Below are 19,872 nucleotides of genomic sequence, written 5' to 3'. Positions count from 1 at the left end.
GTAATGTGACCTCAGTTGTTGGTCCATGTGCTATGTGGTACCAGCACCATGACCATGTGAACCATACATTTTATTCATTTTAAATGTTGTTATTCAGCATTGGTACACATTGTATTAGAAAAAACATTGTTACAGTCAGTGTCAACTGATTTTAGTTTCATCAGTATTTCATTATTTTAACCAATTTAACTTTTTTTGTATATTTGTTTCTTACATTTAAATTTCACACAGACATGGAATATCATACTAATATTGTAATTGCTTTACTTTAGAGTGGAGATGACGAAGACTACAAAAGAATCTTCACTAAGAAGATTAAACCTAGACTGAAGTCTGAGGATCTTGCTGAGGGTGTTGATGTGCGTACAGAGCGTCACAGCAGCACAAGCAGTGATGGTTGCACCGTTACTACAATCACTCGGAGAATAACTACCTACACTGTGGACATGCCAGGGGGGACTAGTCAGCAGATTGATTCCTCAAGCCCTGAGTACAAAATTCAGGTTTTGCAACATGAGCAGTCGGAGGGGGATTCTTCTCAAATCAGATTACCACATAGTAGCCTTGTTAGCTGTGCACACGGAGGTATAAAAATGGGGGACATATCTCTTGGCGGGCCCCATATCACTGGCTCCTCTGTGAAGCACTGTAGCACAGGCTCTATCACACCAACAGGTGAATTAGATGGTAGTGGGAGAGAGATTGGATTTAATGTGTCAGACACTGGATTGTCAGGGGGAAAAGGACAGAGGATGATAGAACGTTTTGGAAGGACTGAAACTTCTACAGGCAGTAGTAATCTCTCTGGCAAAGTAACCATGGGGTTAGACAAAGAAGTGGGAAATGTTTCTTCTCCAATGGAAGCTGGTTTTAAAGCATCAAGTGTGATAAAAGAAACTGGGTTTACTACAGTTAAGGGCCCTGTTCTGAACACTCGTGTTTCAGGTTTTTCCATTAGTGGAGATTCAGGGGGCAGTTTTGGCAGGGAATCAGTTGTTCACACAGAGGAAACTGGTGGTGAACTCAGGATATCCCATGGGAAAGAACCACAATTTGGAACTAAACCGTTTACTGTAGAAAGTCCTAATGTAGAAGTGATTTATAACAATCAAAATCTTAAAGATGTTAGTCAAAGAGGTTTTAGCATAACTGGCAATCAGGATCTGTCAGCTTCATCATTTAGAGTGAAAGGCACTAATTTGGAGGGCTCCAATTTGGGCACTGATGTAAAACTGTCCTCATCTGGACTTAAAGATCCAAAGTTTCAGGTACCTGATACAGTAGTAAGTCTCCCCGAAGCTAATGTTAAAATTACACAACCAGATATGGACATCAGGGGTCCAGAAAAACACACTGAAGGATATGAGGGTAAAGTCAAAGAAGCCAAATTTAATGTGCCATCAATCTCTGGTCAGGGAACTTATATGCCACATGTGGACTTAAACCTGAAAGGACAAAAAGTGAAAGGAGATGTTAATGTGTCCGTTCCAAAGGTTGAAGGGAACATTATGACACCAAAATTTGATATTAAAGAATCAGATCGTGAGAGTGCTAAGGGTGACCTTACGGTTTCAAAGGTAAAAATGCCCTCATTTGGAATGAAAAGTTCAGAAGTGAAGGGTGCAAATGTTGAGCTAAATCTTGCAAAAGCAGAAATGGAGATTAAAGGAAAAGATGTAGATATCAGTACTCCAGAGCTTAACATTGAGGGATCTGATAGAAAAGTTAAAGACAGCAATGTCAAGATAACATCAATTTCCGGTCCAAAGGTTTCTGTACCTGATGTGAACTTAAATGTGAAAGGGCCAACACAGAACGTCTCCACTCTAAAAGTGAAAGGAGATATTAAAGCACCAAACGTTGAAATTGGCCCTGACATTGAGGATTTTGAGGGTGGTTTTAAGCTACCAAAAATCAAGATGCCCTCCTTTGGAATCAAAGGTCCAAAAGTGGAGGCACCTGATGTTGACATAAATCTTCCCAAAGCAGACATGGAAATTAAAGCTCCAGATGTGGATATCAAGGGTCCAGAGCTTGACATTGAGGGACCTGATGGAAAAATCAAGGGCTCCAAATTCAAGATGCCATCGATCTCCGGTCCGAAGATTTCCATGCCAGATGTGGACTTTAACCTGAAAGGCCCGAAACTTAAGGGTGATGCTGACGTGCCTGTTCCAAAAGTGGAAGGAGATATTAAAGCTCCTAAAGTCAATATTGAAGGCGCAGACCTTGAGGGTCCTGATGGTGGGTTTAAGATGCCAAAGATGAAAATGCCATCATTCGGAATCAAAGGTCAAAAAGTGGATGGTCCAGATGTAGATGTGGAAATCCCTAAAGCCAATATTGAGTTTAAGGCACCAGATGTGGATATTAAAGCTCCAGAGCTTGACATTAAAGGACCTGAGGGAAAAATCAAGGGCTCCAAATTCAAGATGCCATCAATCTCCGGTCCAAATATTTCCATGACAGATGTGGACGTCAACCTGAAAGGCCCAAAAGTGAAAGAGGTTGAGGTGTCCGTTCCAAAAGTTAAAGGAGACATTAAAGCTCCCGATGTAGGTATCACGGGCCCAGAGCTTGACATTGAGGGACCTGAGGGAAAAATAAAGGGACCCAAATTCAAAATGCCATCTATGTCTGGCCCAAAGATTTCTATGCCAGATGTTGACTTCAACCTGAAAGGCCCAAAACTCAAAGGTGATGTTGATGTTTCCATTCCTAAAGTGGAAGGAGATATTAAAGGACCAAAAGTTGAAATTGAAGGCCCAGACCTTGAGGGTTCTGAGGGCGGTTTTAAGATGCCAAAGATCAAAATGCCATCATTTGGAGTTAAAGGTCCTAAAGTGGAGGGCCCAGATGTTGACATCAACCTCCCAAAAGCAGATGTTAATGTTAAAGGACCTGAAATTGACATCAAAACTCCTGATCTTAACATTGAGGGACCTGAGGGAAAAATCAAGGGCCCCAAATTCAAAATGCCATCTATGTCTGGCCCAAAGATTTCTATGCCAGATGTTGACTTCAACCTGAAAGGCCCAAAACTCAAAGGTGATGTTGATGTGTCCATTCCTAAAGTGGAAGGAGATTTTAAAGGACCAAAAGTTGAAATTGAAGGCACAGACCTTGAGGGTCCTGAGGGCGGTTTTAAGATGCCAAAGATCAAAATGCCATCATTTGGGCTTAAAGGTCCTAAAGTGGAGGGCCCAGATGTTGACATCAATCTCCCAAAAGCAGATGTTAATGTTAAAGGACCTGAAATTGACATCAAAACTCCTGATCTTGACATTGAGGGACCCGAGGGGAAAATCAAAGGTCCCAAGTTCAAAATGCCTTCCATGTCTGGTCCAAAAATCTCTATGCCAGATGTTGATTTCAACCTGAAAGGTCCAAAACTGAAAGGTGATGTTGATGTATCAGTTCCAAAAGTTAAAGGTGACATCAAAGCACCAGAAGTAGATATCAAGGGCCCAGAGCTTGACATTGAGGGTCCTGAGGGAAAAATCAAGGGCCCCAAATTCAAAATACCATCTATGTCTGGACCAAAGATTTCTATGCCAGATGTTGACTTCAACCTGAAAGGCCCAAAACTCAAAGGTGATGTTGATGTGTCCATTCCAAAAGTGGAAGGAGATATTAAAGCACCAAAAGTTGAAATTGAAGGCCCAGACCTTGAGGGTCCCGAGGGTGGTTTTAAGATGCCAAAGTTCAAAATGCCATCATTTGGAGTTAAAGGTCCTAAAATGGAGGGCCCAGATGTTGACATCAATCTCCCAAAAGCAGATGTTAATGTTAAAGGACCTGAAATTGACATCAAAACTCCTGATCTTGACATTGAGGGACCTGAGGGAAAAATCAAGGGCCCCAAATTCAAAATGCCATCTATGTCTGGCCCAAAGATTTCTATGCCAGATGTTGACTTCAACCTGAAAGGCCCAAAACTCAAAGGTGATGTTGATGTGTCCGTTCCTAAAGTGGAAGGAGATATTAAAGGACCAAAAGTTGAAATTGAAGGCCCAGACCTTGAGGGTCCCGAGGGCGGTTTTAAGATGCCAAAGATCAAAATGCCATCATTTGGGCTTAAAGGTCCTAAAGTGGAGGGCCCAGATGTTGACATCAATCTCCCAAAAGCAAATGTTGATGTTAAAGGACCTGAAATTGACATCAAAACTCCTGATCTTGACATTGAGGGACCTGAGGGAAAAATCAAGGGCCCCAAATTCAAAATGCCATCTATGTCTGGCCCAAAGATTTCTATGCCAGATGTTGACTTCAACCTGAAAGGTCCAAAACTGAAAGGTGATGTTGATGTATCAGTTCCAAAAGTTAAAGGTGACATCAAAGCACCAGAAGTAGATATCAAGGGCCCAGAAATTGACATTGAGGGTCCTGAGGGAAAAATCAAGGGCCCCAAATTCAAAATGCCATCTATGTCTGGCCCAAAGATTTCTATGCCAGATGTTGACTTCAACCTGAAAGGCCCAAAACTCAAAGGTGATGTTGATGTGTCCATTCCAAAAGTGGAAGGAGATATTAAAGCACCAAAAGTTGAAATTGAAGGCCCAGACCTTGAGGGACATCAGGGTGGTTTTAAGATGCCAAAGTTCAAAATGCCATCATTTGGAGTTAAAGGTCCTAAAGTGGAGGGCCCAGATGTTGACATCAATCTCCCAAAAGCAGATGTTAATGTTAAAGGACCTGAAATTGACATCAAAACTCCTGATCTTGACATTGATGGACCTGAGGGAAAAATCAAGGGCCCCAAATTCAAAATGCCATCTATGTCTGGACCAAAGATTTCTATGCCAGATGTTGACTTCAACCTGAAAGGCCCAAAACTCAAAGGTGATGTTGATGTTTCCATTCCAAAAGTGGAAGGAGATATTAAAGCACCAAAAGTTGAAATTGAAGGCCCAGACCTTGAGGGTCCCGAGGGCGGCTTTAAGATGCCAAAGATCAAAATGCCATCATTTGGGCTTAAAGGTCCTAAAGTGGAGGGCCCAGATGTTGACATCAATCTCCCAAAAGCAAATGTTGATGTTAAAGGACCTGAAATTGACATCAAAACTCCTGATCTTGACATTGAGGGACCTGAGGGAAAAATCAAGGGCCCCAAATTCAAAATGCCATCCATGTCTGGCCCAAAGATTTCTATGCCAGATGTTGACTTCAACCTGAAAGGTCCAAAACTGAAAGGTGATGTTGATGTATCAGTTCCAAAAGTTAAAGGTGACATCAAAGCACCAGAAGTAGATATCAAGGGCCCAGAGCTTGACATTGAGGGTCCTGAGGGAAAAATCAAGGGCCCCAAATTCAAAATGCCATCTATGTCTGGCCCAAAGATTTCTATGCCAGATGTTGACTTCAACCTGAAAGGCCCAAAACTCAAAGGTGATGTTGATGTGTCCATTCCAAAAGTGGAAGGAGATATTAAAGCACCAAAAGTTGAAATTGAAGGCCCAGACCTTGAGGGACATCAGGGTGGTTTTAAGATGCCAAAGTTCAAAATGCCATCATTTGGAGTTAAAGGTCCTAAAGTGGAGGGCCCAGATGTTGACATCAATCTCCCAAAAGCAGATGTTAATGTTAAAGGACCTGAAATTGACATCAAAACTCCTGATCTTGACATTGATGGACCTGAGGGAAAAATCAAGGGCCCCAAATTCAAAATGCCGTCTATGTCTGGACCAAAGATTTCCATGCCAGATGTTGACTTCAACCTGAAAGGCCCAAAACTCAAAGGTGATGTTGATGTTTCCATTCCAAAAGTGGAAGGAGATATTAAAGCACCAAAAGTTGAAATTGAAGGCCCAGACCTTGAGGGTCCCGAGGGTGGTTTTAAGATGCCAAAGTTCAAAATGCCATCATTTGGAGTTAAAGGTCCTAAAGTGGAGGGCCCAGATGTTGACATCAATCTCCCAAAAGCAGATGTTAATGTTAAAGGACCTGAAATTGACATCAAAACTCCTGATCTTGACATTGATGGACCTGATGGAAAAATCAAGGGCCCCAAATTCAAAATGCCGTCTATGTCTGGACCAAAGATTTCTATGCCAGATGTTGACTTCAACCTGAAAGGCCCAAAACTCAAAGGTGATGTTGATGTTTCCATTCCAAAAGTGGAAGGAGATATTAAAGCACCAAAAGTTGAAATTGAAGGCCCAGACCTTGAGGGTCCCGAGGGTGGTTTTAAGATGCCAAAGTTCAAAATGCCATCATTTGGAGTTAAAGGTCCTAAAGTGGAGGGCCCAGATGTTGACATCAATCTCCCAAAAGCAGATGTTGATGTTAAAGGACCTAAAATTGACATCAAAACTCCTGATCTTGACATTGAGGGACCTGAAGGGAAAATCAAAGGTCCCAAGTTCAAAATGCCTTCCATATCTGGTCCAAAGATCTCTATGCCAGATGTTGATTTCAACCTGAAAGGTCCAAAACTGAAAGGTGATGTTGATGTATCCGTTCCAAAAGTCAAAGGTGACATCAAAGCACCAGAAGTAGATATCAAGGGCCCAGAGCTTGACATTGAGGGTCCTGAGGGAAAAATCAAGGGCCCCAAATTCAAAATGCCATCTATGTCTGGTCCAAAGATTTCTATGCCAGATGTTGACTTCAACCTGAAAAGCCCAAAACTCAAAGGTGATGTTGATGTGTCCATTCCAAAAGTGGAAGGAGATATTAAAGCACCAAAAGTTGAAATTGAAGGCCCAGACCTTGAGGGTCCCGAGGGTGGTTTTAAGATGCCAAAGTTCAAAATGCCATCATTTGGAGTTAAAGGTCCTAAAATGGAGGGCCCTGATGTTGACCTCAATCTCCCAAAAGCAAATGTTGATGTTAAAGGACCTGAAATTGACATCAAAACTCCTGATCTTGACATTGAGGGACCCGAGGGGAAAATCAAAGGTCCCAAGTTCAAAATGCCTTCCATGTCTGGTCCAAAAATCTCTATGCCAGATGTTGATTTCAACCTGAAAGGTCCAAAACTGAAAGGTGATGTTGATGTATCAGTTCCAAAAGTTAAAGGTGACATCAAAGCACCAGAAGTAGATATCAAGGGCTCAGAGCTTGACATTGAGGGTCCTGAGGGAAAAATCAAGGGCCCCAAATTCAAAATGCCATCTATGTCTGGACCAAAGATTTCTATGCCAGATGTTGACTTCAACCTGAAAGGCCCAAAACTCAAAGGTGATGTTGATGTGTCCATTCCAAAAGTGGAAGGAGATATTAAAGCACCAAAAGTTGAAATTGAAGGCCCAGACCTTGAGGGACATCAGGGTGGTTTTAAGATGCCAAAGTTCAAAATGCCATCATTTGGAGTTAAAGGTCCTAAAGTGGAGGGCCCAGATGTTGACATCAATCTCCCAAAAGCAGATGTTGATGTTAAAGGACCTGAAATTGACATCAAAACTCCTGATCTTGACATTGAGGGACCCGAAGGGAAAATCAAAGGTCCCAAGTTCAAAATGCCTTCCATATCTGGTCCAAAGATCTCTATGCCAGATGTTGATTTCAACCTGAAAGGTCCAAAACTGAAAGGTGATGTTGATGTATCAGTTCCAAAAGTTAAAGGTGACATCAAAGCACCAGAAGTAGATATCAAGGGCCCAGAGCTTGACATTGAGGGTCCTGAGGGAAAAATCAAGGGCCCCAAATTCAAGATGCCATCTATGTCTGGCCCAAAGATTTCTATGCCAGATGTTGACTTCAACCTGAAAGGTCCAAAACTGAAAGGTGATGCTGATGTGTCCATTCCAAAAGTGGAAGGAGATATTAAAGCACCAAAAGTTGAAATTGAAGGCCCAGACCTTGAGGGTCCCGAGGGTGGTTTTAAGATGCCAAAGTTCAAAATGCCATCATTTGGAGTTAAAGGTCCTAAAATGGAGGGCCCAGATGTTGACATCAATCTCCCAAAAGCAGATGTTAATGTTAAAGGACCTGAAATTGACATCAAAACTCCTGATCTTCACATTGAGGGACCTGAGGGAAAAATCAAGGGCCCCAAATTCAAAATGCCGTCTATGTCTGGACCAAAGATTTCTATGCCAGATGTTGACTTCAACCTGAAAGGCCCAAAACTCAAAGGTGATGTTGATGTTTCCATTCCAAAAGTGGAAGGAGATATTAAAGCACCAAAAGTTGAAATTGAAGGCCCAGACCTTGAGGGTCCCGAGGGTGGTTTTAAGATGCCAAAGTTCAAAATGCCATCATTTGGAGTTAAAGGTCCTAAAGTGGAGGGCCCAGATGTTGACATCAATCTCCCAAAAGCAGATGTTAATGTTAAAGTACCTGAAATTGACATCAAAACTCCTGATCTTAACATTGAGGGACCTGAGGGAAAAATCAAGGGCCCCAAATTCAAAATGCCATCTATGTCTGGACCAAAGATTTCTATGCCAGATGTTGACTTCAACCTGAAAGGCCCAAAACTCAAAGGTGATGTTGATGTGTCCATTCCTAAAGTGGAAGGAGATATTAAAGGACCAAAAGTTGAAATTGAAGGCCCAGACCTTGAGGGTCCCGAGGGTGGTTTTAAGATGCCAAAGTTCAAAATGCCATCATTTGGAGTTAAAGGTCCTAAAGTGGAGGGCCCAGATGTTGACATCAATCTCCCAAAAGCAAATGTTGATGTTAAAGGACCTGAAATTGACATCAAAACTCCTGATCTTGACATTGAGGGACCCGAGGGGAAAATCAAAGGTCCCAAGTTCAAAATGCCTTCCATATCTGGTCCAAAAATCTCTATGCCAGATGTTGATTTCAACCTGAAAGGTCCAAAACTGAAAGGTGATGTTGATGTATCAGTTCCAAAAGTTAAAGGTGACATCAAAGCACCAGAAGTAGATATCAAGGGCCCAGAGCTTGACATTGAGGGGCCTGAAGGAAAAATCAAGGGGCCCAAATTCAAAATGCCATCTATGTCTGGCCCAAAGATTTCTATGCCAGATGTTGACTTCAACCTGAAAGGCCCAAAACTCAAAGGTGATGTTGATGTGTCCATTCCTAAAGTGGAAGGAGATATTAAAGGACCAAAAGTTGAAATTGAAGGCCCAGACCTTGAGGGTCCCGAGGGTGGTTTTAAGATGCCAAAGTTCAAAATGCCATCATTTGGAGTTAAAGGTCCTAAAGTGGAGGGCCCAGATGTTGACATCAATCTCCCAAAAGCAAATGTTGATGTTAAAGGACCTGAAATTGACATCAAAACTCCTGATCTTGACATTGAGGGACCTGAGGGGAAAATCAAAGGTCCCAAGTTCAAAATGCCTTCCATATCTGGTCCAAAAATCTCTATGCCAGATGTTGATTTCAACCTGAAAGGTCCAAAACTGAAAGGTGATGTTGATGTATCAGTTCCAAAAGTTAAAGGTGACATCAAAGCACCAGAAGTAGATATCAAGGGCCCAGAGCTTGACTTTGAAGGACCTGAGGGAAAAATCAAGGGCCCCAAATTCAAAATGCCATCTATGTCTGGCCCGAAGATTTCTATGCCAGATGTTGACTTCAACCTGAAAGGCCCAAAACTCAAAGGTGATGTTGATGTGTCCATTCCAAAAGTGGAAGGAGATATTAAAGCACCAAAAGTTGAAATTGAAGGCCCAGACCTTGAGGGTCCAGAGGGTGGTTTTAAGATGCCAAAGTTCAAAATGCCATCATTTGGGTTTAAAGGTCCTAAAGTGGAGGGCCCAGATGTTGACATCAATCTCCCAAAAGCAGATGTTAATGTTAAAGGACCTGGAATTGACATCAAAACTCCTGATCTTAACATTGAGGGACCTGAGGGAAAAATCAAGGGCCCCAAATTCAAAATGCCATCTATGTCTGGCCCAAAGATTTCTATGCCAGATGTTGACTTCAACCTGAAAGGCCCAAAACTCAAAGGTGATGTTGACGTGTCCATTCCAAAAGTGGAAGGAGATATTAAAGCACCAAAAGTTGAAATTGAAGGCCCAGACCTTGAGGGTCCCGAGGGTGGTTTTAAGATGCCAAAGTTCAAAATGCCATCATTTGGAGTTAAAGGTCCTAAAGTTGAGGGCCCAGATGTTGACATCAATCTCCCAAAAGCAAATGTTGATGTTAAAGGACCTGAAATTGACATCAAAACTCCTGATCTTGACATTGAGGGACCCGAGGGGAAAATCAAAGGTCCCAAGTTCAAAATGCCTTCCATATCTGGTCCAAAAATCTCTATGCCAGATGTTGATTTCAACCTGAAAGGTCCAAAACTGAAAGGTGATGTTGATGTATCAGTTCCAAAAGTTAAAGGTGACATCAAAGCACCAGAAGTAGATCTCAAGGGCCCAGAGCTTGACATTGAGGGTCCTGAGGGAAAAATCAAGGGCCCCAAATTCAAAATGCCATCTATGTCTGGCCCAAAGATTTCTATGCCAGATGTTGACTTCAACCTGAAAGGCCCAAAACTCAAAGGTGATGTTGATGTGTCCATTCCTAAAGTGGAAGGAGATATTAAAGGACCAAAAGTTGAAATTGAAGGCCCAGACCTTGAGGGTCCCGAGGGTGGTTTTAAGATGCCAAAGTTCAAAATGCCATCATTTGGAGTTAAAGGTCCTAAAGTGGATGGCCCAGATGTTGACATCAATCTCCCAAAAGCAAATGTTGATGTTAAAGGACCTGAAATTGACATCAAAACTCCTGATCTTGACATTGAGGGACCTGAGGGAAAAATCAAGGGCCCCAAATTCAAGATGCCATCTATCTCCGGTCCAAAGATCTCCATGCCAGATGTTGACTTCAACCTGAAAGGGCCAAAAGTGAAAGGTGATGTTGATGTATCAGTTCCAAAAGTTAAAGGAGACATTAAAGCACCAGAAGTAGATATCAAGGGCCCAGAGCTTGACTTTGAAGGACCTGAGGGAAAAATCAAGGGTCCCAAATTCAAGATGCCATCGATCTCGGGTCCAAACATTTCTATGCCAGATTTTGACTTCAACCTGAAAGGGCCAAAACTGAAAGGTGATGTTGATGTAGCTGTTCCAAAATTGGAAGGAGATATTAAAGGACCAAAAGTTGAAATTGAAGGCCCAGACCTTGAGGGTCCCGAGGGTGGTTTTAAGATGCCAAAGTTCAAAATGCCATCATTTGGAGTTAAAGGTCCTAAAGTGGATGGCCCAGATGTTGACATCAATCTCCCAAAAGCAAATGTTGATGTTAAAGGACCTGAAATTGACATCAAAACTCCTGATCTTGACATTGAGGGACCTGAGGGAAAAATCAAGGGCCCCAAATTCAAGATGCCATCTATCTCCGGTCCAAAGATCTCCATGCCAGATGTTGACTTCAACCTGAAAGGGCCAAAACTGAAAGGTGATGTTGATGTATCAGTTCCAAAAGTTAAAGGAGACATTAAAGCACCAGAAGTAGATATCAAGGGCCCAGAGCTTGACTTTGAAGGACCTGAGGGAAAAATCAAGGGTCCCAAATTCAAGATGCCATCGATCTCGGGTCCAAACATTTCTATGCCAGATTTTGACTTCAACCTGAAAGGGCCAAAACTGAAAGGTGATGTTGATGTAGCTGTTCCAAAATTGGAAGGAGATATTAAAGGACCAAAAGTTGAAATTGAAGGCCCAGACCTTGAGGGTCCCGAGGGTGGTTTTAAGATGCCAAAGTTCAAAATGCCATCATTTGGAGTTAAAGGTCCTAAAGTGGATGGCCCAGATGTTGACATCAATCTCCCAAAAGCAAATGTTGATGTTAAAGGACCTGAAATTGACATCAAAACTCCTGATCTTGACATTGAGGCACCTGAGGGAAAAATCAAGGGCCCCAAATTCAAGATGCCATCTATCTCCGGTCCAAAGATCTCCATGCCAGATGTTGACTTCAACCTGAAAGGGCCAAAACTGAAAGGTGATGTTGATGTATCAGTTCCAAAAGTTAAAGGAGACATTAAAGCACCAGAAGTAAATATCAAGGGCCCAGAGCTTGACTTTGAAGGACCTGAGGGAAAAATCAAGGGTCCCAAATTCAAGATGCCATCGATCTCGGGTCCAAACATTTCTATGCCAGATTTTGACTTCAACCTGAAAGGGCCAAAACTGAAAGGTGATGTTGATGTAGCTGTTCCAAAATTGGAAGGAGATATTAAAGGACCAAAAGTTGAAATTGAAGGCCCAGACCTTGAGGGTCCTGAGGGTGGTTTTAAGATGCCAAAGATCAAAATGCCATCATTTGGGCTTAAAGGTCCTAAAGTGGAGGGCCCAGATGTTGACATCAATCTCCCAAAAGCAAATGTTGATGTTGAAGGACCTGATTTTGACATCAAATCTCCTGATCTTGACATTGAGGGACCTGAGGGTAAAATCAAGGGCCCCAAATTCAAGATGCCATCAATCTCCGGTCCAAACATTTCTATGCCAGATGTTGACTTCAACCTGAAAGGCCCAAAAGTCAAAGGTGATGTTAATGTATCTGTTCCAAAAGTTAAAGGAGACATTAAAGCTCCAGAAGTAGATATCAAGGGCCCAGAGCTTGACATTGAAGGACCTGAAGGAAAAATCAAGGGCCCAAAACTGAAGATGCCATCAGTATCTGGTCCTGGAGGTCCTAATGTTGAGGTCAATATTCCGGAAGCAAATGTGAAAAAGCCAAAGTTCAAGATGCCAAAATTTAAAATGCCAAAATTTGGTTTTAAATCACCCAAAGGAGATATTGATGTTAATTTGCCTAGTAGTGATGTCAGTATTAAATCACCAGACATTGACATCAAAACCCCTGATCTAGACATTGAGGGACCTGAAGGAAAAATCAAAGGTCCCAAGTTCAAAATGCCTTCTATGTCTGGTCCAAAGATCTCAACGCCAGATGTAGACTTCAACTTGAAAAGTCCAAAAGTCAAGGGTGATATGGATATCTCCGGACCCAAGATTGCAGGTGACATAAAGGCTCCAAAAGTGGACATTGAAGGTCCTGATTTTGATATAGAGGGCCCAGAGGGTGGCTTGAAGATGCCTAAATTCAAAATGCCATCATTTGGATTCAAAGGACCTAAAGTGGAGGGCCCAGATGTTGACCTCAATCTCCCAAAAGCAAATGTTGATGTTGAAGGACCTGATCTTGACATCGAGGGACCTGAAGGGAAAATAAAAGGTCCCAAGTTCAAAATGCCATCTATGTCTGGTCCAAAGATCTCTATGCCAGATGTTGACTTCAACCTGAAAGGTCCAAAACTGAAAGGTGATGTTGACGTGTCCATTCCAAAAGTGGAAGGAGATATTAAAGCACCAAAAGTTGAAATTGAAGGCCCAGACCTTGAGGGTCCTGAGGGTGGTTTTAAGATGCCAAAGATCAAAATGCCATCATTTGGACTTAAAGGTCCTAAAGTGGAGGGCCCAGATGTTGACTTCAAGACTCCTGATCTTGACATTGAGGGACCTGAAGGGAAAATAAAAGGTCCCAAGTTCAAAATGCCTTCTATGTCTGGTCCAAATATCTCTATGCCAGATTTAGACTTTAACTTGAAAAGTCCAAAAGCCAAGGGTGATATGGATATCTCTGGACCCAAGATTGCAGGTGACATAAAGGCTCCAAAAGTGGACATTGAAGGTCCTGATTTTGATATAGAGGGCCCAGAAGGTGGCTTGAAGATGCCTAAATTCAAAATGCCATCATTTGGATTCAAAGGACCTAAAGTGGAGGGCCCAGATGTTGACCTCAATCTCCCAAAAGCAAATGTTGATGTTGAAGGACCTGATTTTGACATTGAGGGACCTGAAGGGAAAATAAAAGGTCCCAAGTTCAAAATGCCTTCTATGTCTGGTCCAAAGATCTCTATGCCAGATGTAGACTTCAACTTGAAAAGTCCAAAAGTCAAGGGTGATATGGATATCTCTGGACCCAAGATTGCAGGTGACATAAAGGCTCCAAAAGTGGACATTGAAGGTCCTGATTTTGATATAGAGGGCCCAGAAGGTGGCTTGAAGATGCCTAAATTCAAAATGCCATCATTTGGATTCAAAGGACCTAAAGTGGAGGGCCCAGATGTTGACCTCAATCTACCAAAAGCAAATGTTGATGTTGAAGGACCTGATCTTGACATTGAGGGACCTGAAGGGAAAATAAAAGGTCCCAAGTTCAAAATGCCTTCTATGTCTGGTCCAAAGATCTCTATGCCAGATGTAGACTTCAACTTGAAAAGTCCAAAAGTCAAGGGCGATATGGATATCTCTGGACCCAAGATTGCAGGAGACATAAAGGCTCCAAAAGTGGACATTGAAGGTCCTGATTTTGAGATAGAGGGCCCAGAAGGTGGCTTGAAGATGCCTAAATTCAAAATGCCATCATTTGGATTCAAAGGACCTAAAGTGGAGGGCCCAGATGTTGACCTCAATCTCCCAAAAGCAAATGTTGAAGTTAAAGGACCTGAAATTGACATCAAATCTCCTGATCTTGACATTGAGGGACCCGAAGGGAAAATCAAAGGTCCCAAGTTCAAAATGCCTTCCATATCTGGTCCAAAGATTTCTATGCCAGATGTTGATTTCAACCTGAAAGGTCCAAAACTGAAAGGTGATGTTGATGTATCAGTTCCAAAAGTTAAAGGTGACATTAAAGCACCAGAAGTAGATCTCAAGGGCCCAGAGCTTGACATAGAGGGTCCTGAGGGAAAAATCAAGGGCCCCAAATTCAAAATGCCATCTATGTCTGGTCCAAAGATTTCTATGCCAGATGTTGACTTCAACCTGAAAGGCCCAAAACTCAAAGGTGATGTTGATTTGTCCATTCCAAAAGTGGAAGGAGATATTAAAGCACCAAAAGTTGAAATTGAAGGCCCAGACCTTGAGGGTCCCGAGGGTGGTTTTAAGATGCCAAAGTTCAAAATGCCATCATTTGGAGTTAAAGGTCCTAAAGTGGAGGGCCCAGATGTTGACCTCAATCTCCCAAAAGCAAATGTTGATGTTGAAGGACCTGATTTTGACATTGAGGGACCTGAAGGGAAAATAAAAGGTCCCAAGTTCAAAATGCCTTCTATGTCTGGTCCAAAGATCTCCATGCCAGATGTAGACTTCAACTTGAAAAGTCCAAAAGTCAAGGGTGATATGGATATCTCTGGACCCAAGATTGCAGGTGACATAAAGGCTCCTAAAGTGGACATTGAAGGTCCTGATTTTGATATAGAGGGCCCAGAAGGTGGCTTGAAGATGCCTAAATTCAAAATGCCATCATTTGGATTCAAAGGACCTAAAGTGGAGGGCCCAGATGTTGACCTCAATCTACCAAAAGCAAATGTTGATGTTGAAGGACCTGATCTTGACATTGAGGGACCTGAAGGGAAAATAAAAGGTCCCAAGTTCAAAATGCCTTCTATGTCTGGTCCAAAGATCTCTATGCCAGATGTAGACTTCAACTTGAAAAGTCCAAAAGTCAAGGGCGATATGGATATCTCTGGACCCAAGATTGCAGGAGACATAAAGGCTCCAAAAGTGGACATTGAAGGTCCTGATTTTGATATAGAGGGCCCAGAAGGTGGCTTGAAGATGCCTAAATTCAAAATGCCATCATTTGGATTCAAAGGACCTAAAGTGGAGGGCCCAGATGTTGACCTCAATCTCCCAAAAGCAAATGTTGAAGTTAAAGGACCTGAAATTGACATCAAATCTCCTGATCTTGACATTGAGGGACCCGAAGGGAAAATCAAAGGTCCCAAGTTCAAAATGCCTTCCATATCTGGTCCAAAGATTTCTATGCCAGATGTTGATTTCAACCTGAAAGGTCCAAAACTGAAAGGTGATGTTGATGTATCAGTTCCAAAAGTTAAAGGTGACATTAAAGCACCAGAAGTAGATCTCAAGGGCCCAGAGCTTGACATAGAGGGTCCTGAGGGAAAAATCAAGGGCCCCAAATTCAAAATGCCATCTATGTCTGGTCCAAAGATTTCTATGCCAGATGTTGACTTCAACCTGAAAGGCCCAAAACTCAAAGGTGATGTTGATGTGTCCATTCCAAAAGTGGAAGGAGATATTAAAGCACCAAAAGTTGAAATTGAAGGCCCAGACCTTGAGGGTCCCGAGGGTGGTTTTAAGATGCCAAAGTTCAAAATGCCATCATTTGGAGTTAAAGGTCCTAAAATGGAGGGCCCAGATGTTGACATCAGTCTCCCAAAAGCAGATGTTAATGTTAAAGGACCTGAAATTGACATCAAAACTCCTGATCTTAGCATTGAGGGACCTGAGGGAAAAATCAAGGGCCCCAAATTCAAAATGCCATCTATGTCTGGCCCAAAGATTTCTATGCCAGATGTTGACTTCAACCTGAAAGGTCCAAAAATAAAAGGAGATGTTGATGTGTCTGTTCCTAAAATGGAAGGAGATATTAAAGGACCAAAAGTTGAAATTGGAGGCCCAGACCTTGAGGGTCCTGAGGGTGGGTTTAAGATGCCGAACATCAAAATGCCATCATTTGGACTTAAAGGTCCTAAAGTGGAGGGCACAGATGTTGACATTAATCTATCAAAAGCAGATGTTGATATTAAAGGACCTAAAATGGACATTAGAACTTCTGATCTTGACATTGAGGGACCTGAGGGCAAAATCAAAGGTCCCAAGTTTAAAATGCCTTCCACATCTGGTCCAAAGATCTCTATGCCAGATGTTAACTTAAATTTAAAAGGCCCCAAATTCAAGGGTGATGTGGATGTCTCTGGACCAAAGATAACAGGTGACACAAATGCTCCAAAATGGGACATTGAAGGTCCTGATATTGATATAGAGGGCCCAGAGGGTGGCATAAAGATGCCAAAAATCAAAATGCCTTCATTTGGAATGAAAGGCCCTAAAGTGGAGGGTCCAGATGTTGACATCAATCTCCCAAAAGCTGATTTTGATATCAAAGGACCTGAAATTGATGTTAATGCTCCTGATCTTGACATTGAGGGACCTGAGGGGGGTTTAAAACATGTGAAGTTCCCAAAATTCAAAGGGCCCAACTTTGGAATAAAGTCTTCAGGTGGCAGTCTTTCAGTACCTGAAAAAGATATTAAGGCGAGCGGTGATGTCAACATTAGTGGACCAGATGCTAACATCAAGGTTCCAAAAACCAAGAAATCTAAATTTTCACTTGGAGTTAAGAGCCCAAAATTGGATGCAGATATTCCTGATGCTAGTGGTAGTTTAGAAGGACCTGATATGAACATAGATGTAAAAGGAAAAAAGGGTAAATTCAAATTGACCAAAGGGAAAGGGAAGTCTAAAACTGTTGATGGTGATATGAAGACTGAAATTGTCAAGTTGGAGACAAATGAACCTGATTTACAGTTGAAGTCAACCAAAGTAAAGAAACCTTTTTTTGGAAAGTTACATTTTCCTGATGTGGAATTTGACATTAAATCTCCAAAAGTTAAAGGTAGTTCATCTGCGTCTGGAACTATAAAATCATCTGATGTTGATTTGCCATCTGCAAGCCTTAAATCTGATATTCAGACACCAGATGCTAGTTTGGACAGTCCGGATTTCAAAACAAAAGGGGGGGGAATAAAAATGCCAAAAATCAGCATCACTGGCTCTAAATTAAAAACTCCTGAACTGGATGTTAGAGGTGGAACATTGGAGACCTTGCATTCCCCAGATGTCAGTGTAGCAGGATCAGGCATTAATGGAAAAGCCAATGTTAAAATTGATATGGAAGGAAAAACACAGGGGGCAGTGCAGTCTGTAAATGTCCATGGTGTGGCTTTAGATGCTGATTTAAATCTCACTGAACGAAAAGGAGTAGAAGGTAGCATTGAAATACCAGGCTTTAATGTGAGGGGACAAAAGGGAGTTGCTGCAAGTGGGTTAGGCATGAAGCCAGATGCATCATTATCTGGGGTTGAGTACCCAGAAGGTAATGTAACCTTTCCTAAAATCAAAGTACCAAAGTTTGGTGTTGCATTGCCTAAAGTAGAAGGAAGAGAGATGGGTGTAGATGTAGGTTCAGGTGAATTGGCTGCTGGTGTTAAAGTTAGTTCCCAAAGTCTAGAAATGCAGAGCACTGATATGAAAAGCAGTGGTGGAAAAATGAAAGTCAAAATGCCAAAATTTTTCAAATCTAAATCTAAAGGTGGCAGTGCAGCTGATCTTTATGTTGAGGGAGAAGATGCTGATCTTACCACTAAAGGTGGTGCAAATGTGTCTAAGGAGTTAAGTCTTAGTTCTGGGGAATTGATAAGTGGCAAGTTGGCAGTAGAGGGAAGCTCTGGATTTAAGGTTTCGCCAAAGAGTAAATCTGCCTCCCTTGATTTCTTCAAAAAATCACGACATCACTCATCCTCTGTAAGTGATGAGGGAGGTTTAGCTTCCCCTGTTTCTACTGAAGGGCACTTACAGGCTGAGGGTGGCAACATTTCAATAGATGGTGGAGAAACAATGATTAAAGGCAAAAAAGGAAAGTTGAAGTTTGCAACAATTGGAGGTTTTAGCTCAAAAAGTAAAGGTTCATATGAAGTGACAGATGAAAGTGAGGTTAGGATTGAGGGTGCTGGTGGAGTTGCTCAGCCTTTAAAGAAGTCCAGAATGTCGTCGTCATCTAGCAGTGATAGTGGTTCAAAAGGTAGTTTTCGGTTACCACAACTCGAAATAGCCGTTTCGCCAAAGAAATAGTTTTTACACTAGTATATATACACAGTACATTCACAAAAAATGTTTTGTCAGTCTTGATGACTACATGTAAATCTGTCTTTCATTTAAACAATAGTGCACTGTTTCTTCAATTTACACAAATGTTCTTTACAGGCATTGATATTTTTTGAATCACAATTTAACTGTAAATAAGAGAAATCTGTTATGTAATTTTAATTCTTTTGTTTTGTAGATAGGAATTTCATGTCCAATCCAACAATGTGTGTAGTTGATATAAAATGTTCTGCATCTAGCTTTGAGTTGTCATCTGATAACTTGTTATATTTTTGTACCTTTGAAAGTTTTGGGACTCTTGTCCTTTCTAAAATTGTCTGGATACATTTACACACAAGAGGCATGATTTTACTTTTGAAAGGATTTTATGACTTCAACTTCATTTATATATTTAGTGATGTATCATATGTACTCATCACAGATGAATAACTAATTACAACAGTGATAAACCTGATATAATTTGTAAGCACAATGAAGTTTAAGGGCTGTACAAACTGTAAATAAATTGATTCAAAATAGATACATTTGATAACATAACATTGTCTCCCAAATAATATAACACTTCAGATATTATGGAATTTACACAGAGATTATAATCTTCTAAAGTATTTATATCTAAGACTGTCTTTTCCATTGATTGATTGAATCTCTTTTAAATGCACACCAGGTAGCAGTTGACAAAAGCTGCGACTTGATTTGATTTTTTAATGGTTTCTAAGGCATTTTTTTTCTTAGTTATATCTTCCACATTTCTTTACATCCAGTTGGCTCTCTCTCTTCCTCTCACTAAATGTATGAAATGTCGTGCTGCCATGTGGGGATATAACTGCAGGAAATCTAATGCCAATGGTTAAACATTCATATTTTGAAAAGGCATAACATGTGCATTGCCCTTGTAAATAATGGGACATTTAGGCTTCAAGTTTAACTCTTTTTCTTGTATGAGTTGCAAAATTTAAATAAAGTGATCAACTATCAATACATGCTTGTGGTGAGAATGTTACTCTTTTCATTTAAATCCTATATATTATGATGTAAAAACTGTAAAACCACACATATAACTGTTATGTTGGAACATTAACTTCAGAATTAAGATCACTGAATGCCTACAAATAAGACTGCATTTGTTCAACCCTGTTAAATCTAACCATTGTGCTTTTAGCTTTCTATGAATACTTTGATAAGAGCCAACACCAAGAAAACAGGATATGGCCTTTCCTGTCCTGCATGGTTTTTCAAATCATCACTAAGG

At 41.3% G+C, this 19,872-nt stretch overlaps 1 protein-coding gene across 1 annotated transcript in view; it reads left to right on the top strand.

The window, feature by feature from the left end:
• Positions 1-19,601, top strand: part of ahnak (AHNAK nucleoprotein) — a 32,465-nt gene extending 12,864 nt beyond the window's left edge. Inside the window, exon 5 of the mRNA XM_084430310.1 lies at positions 273-19,601. Within this exon, the coding sequence (XP_084286436.1) occupies positions 273-18,587 (18,315 nt within the window). The 3' untranslated portion in view covers positions 18,588-19,601. The remainder of the gene's footprint in view (positions 1-272) is intronic.
• Positions 19,602-19,872: the final 271 nt, after the last annotated feature.

The sequence above is a fragment of the Rutilus rutilus genome (genome assembly GCF_951802725.1).
Source record: "Rutilus rutilus genome assembly, chromosome: 14".
Classification (NCBI taxonomy): Eukaryota; Metazoa; Chordata; class Actinopteri; order Cypriniformes; family Leuciscidae; genus Rutilus; species Rutilus rutilus.
Note: the sequence above shows the minus strand (reverse complement) of the source record. Positions and strands in the feature narration are given on the sequence as shown.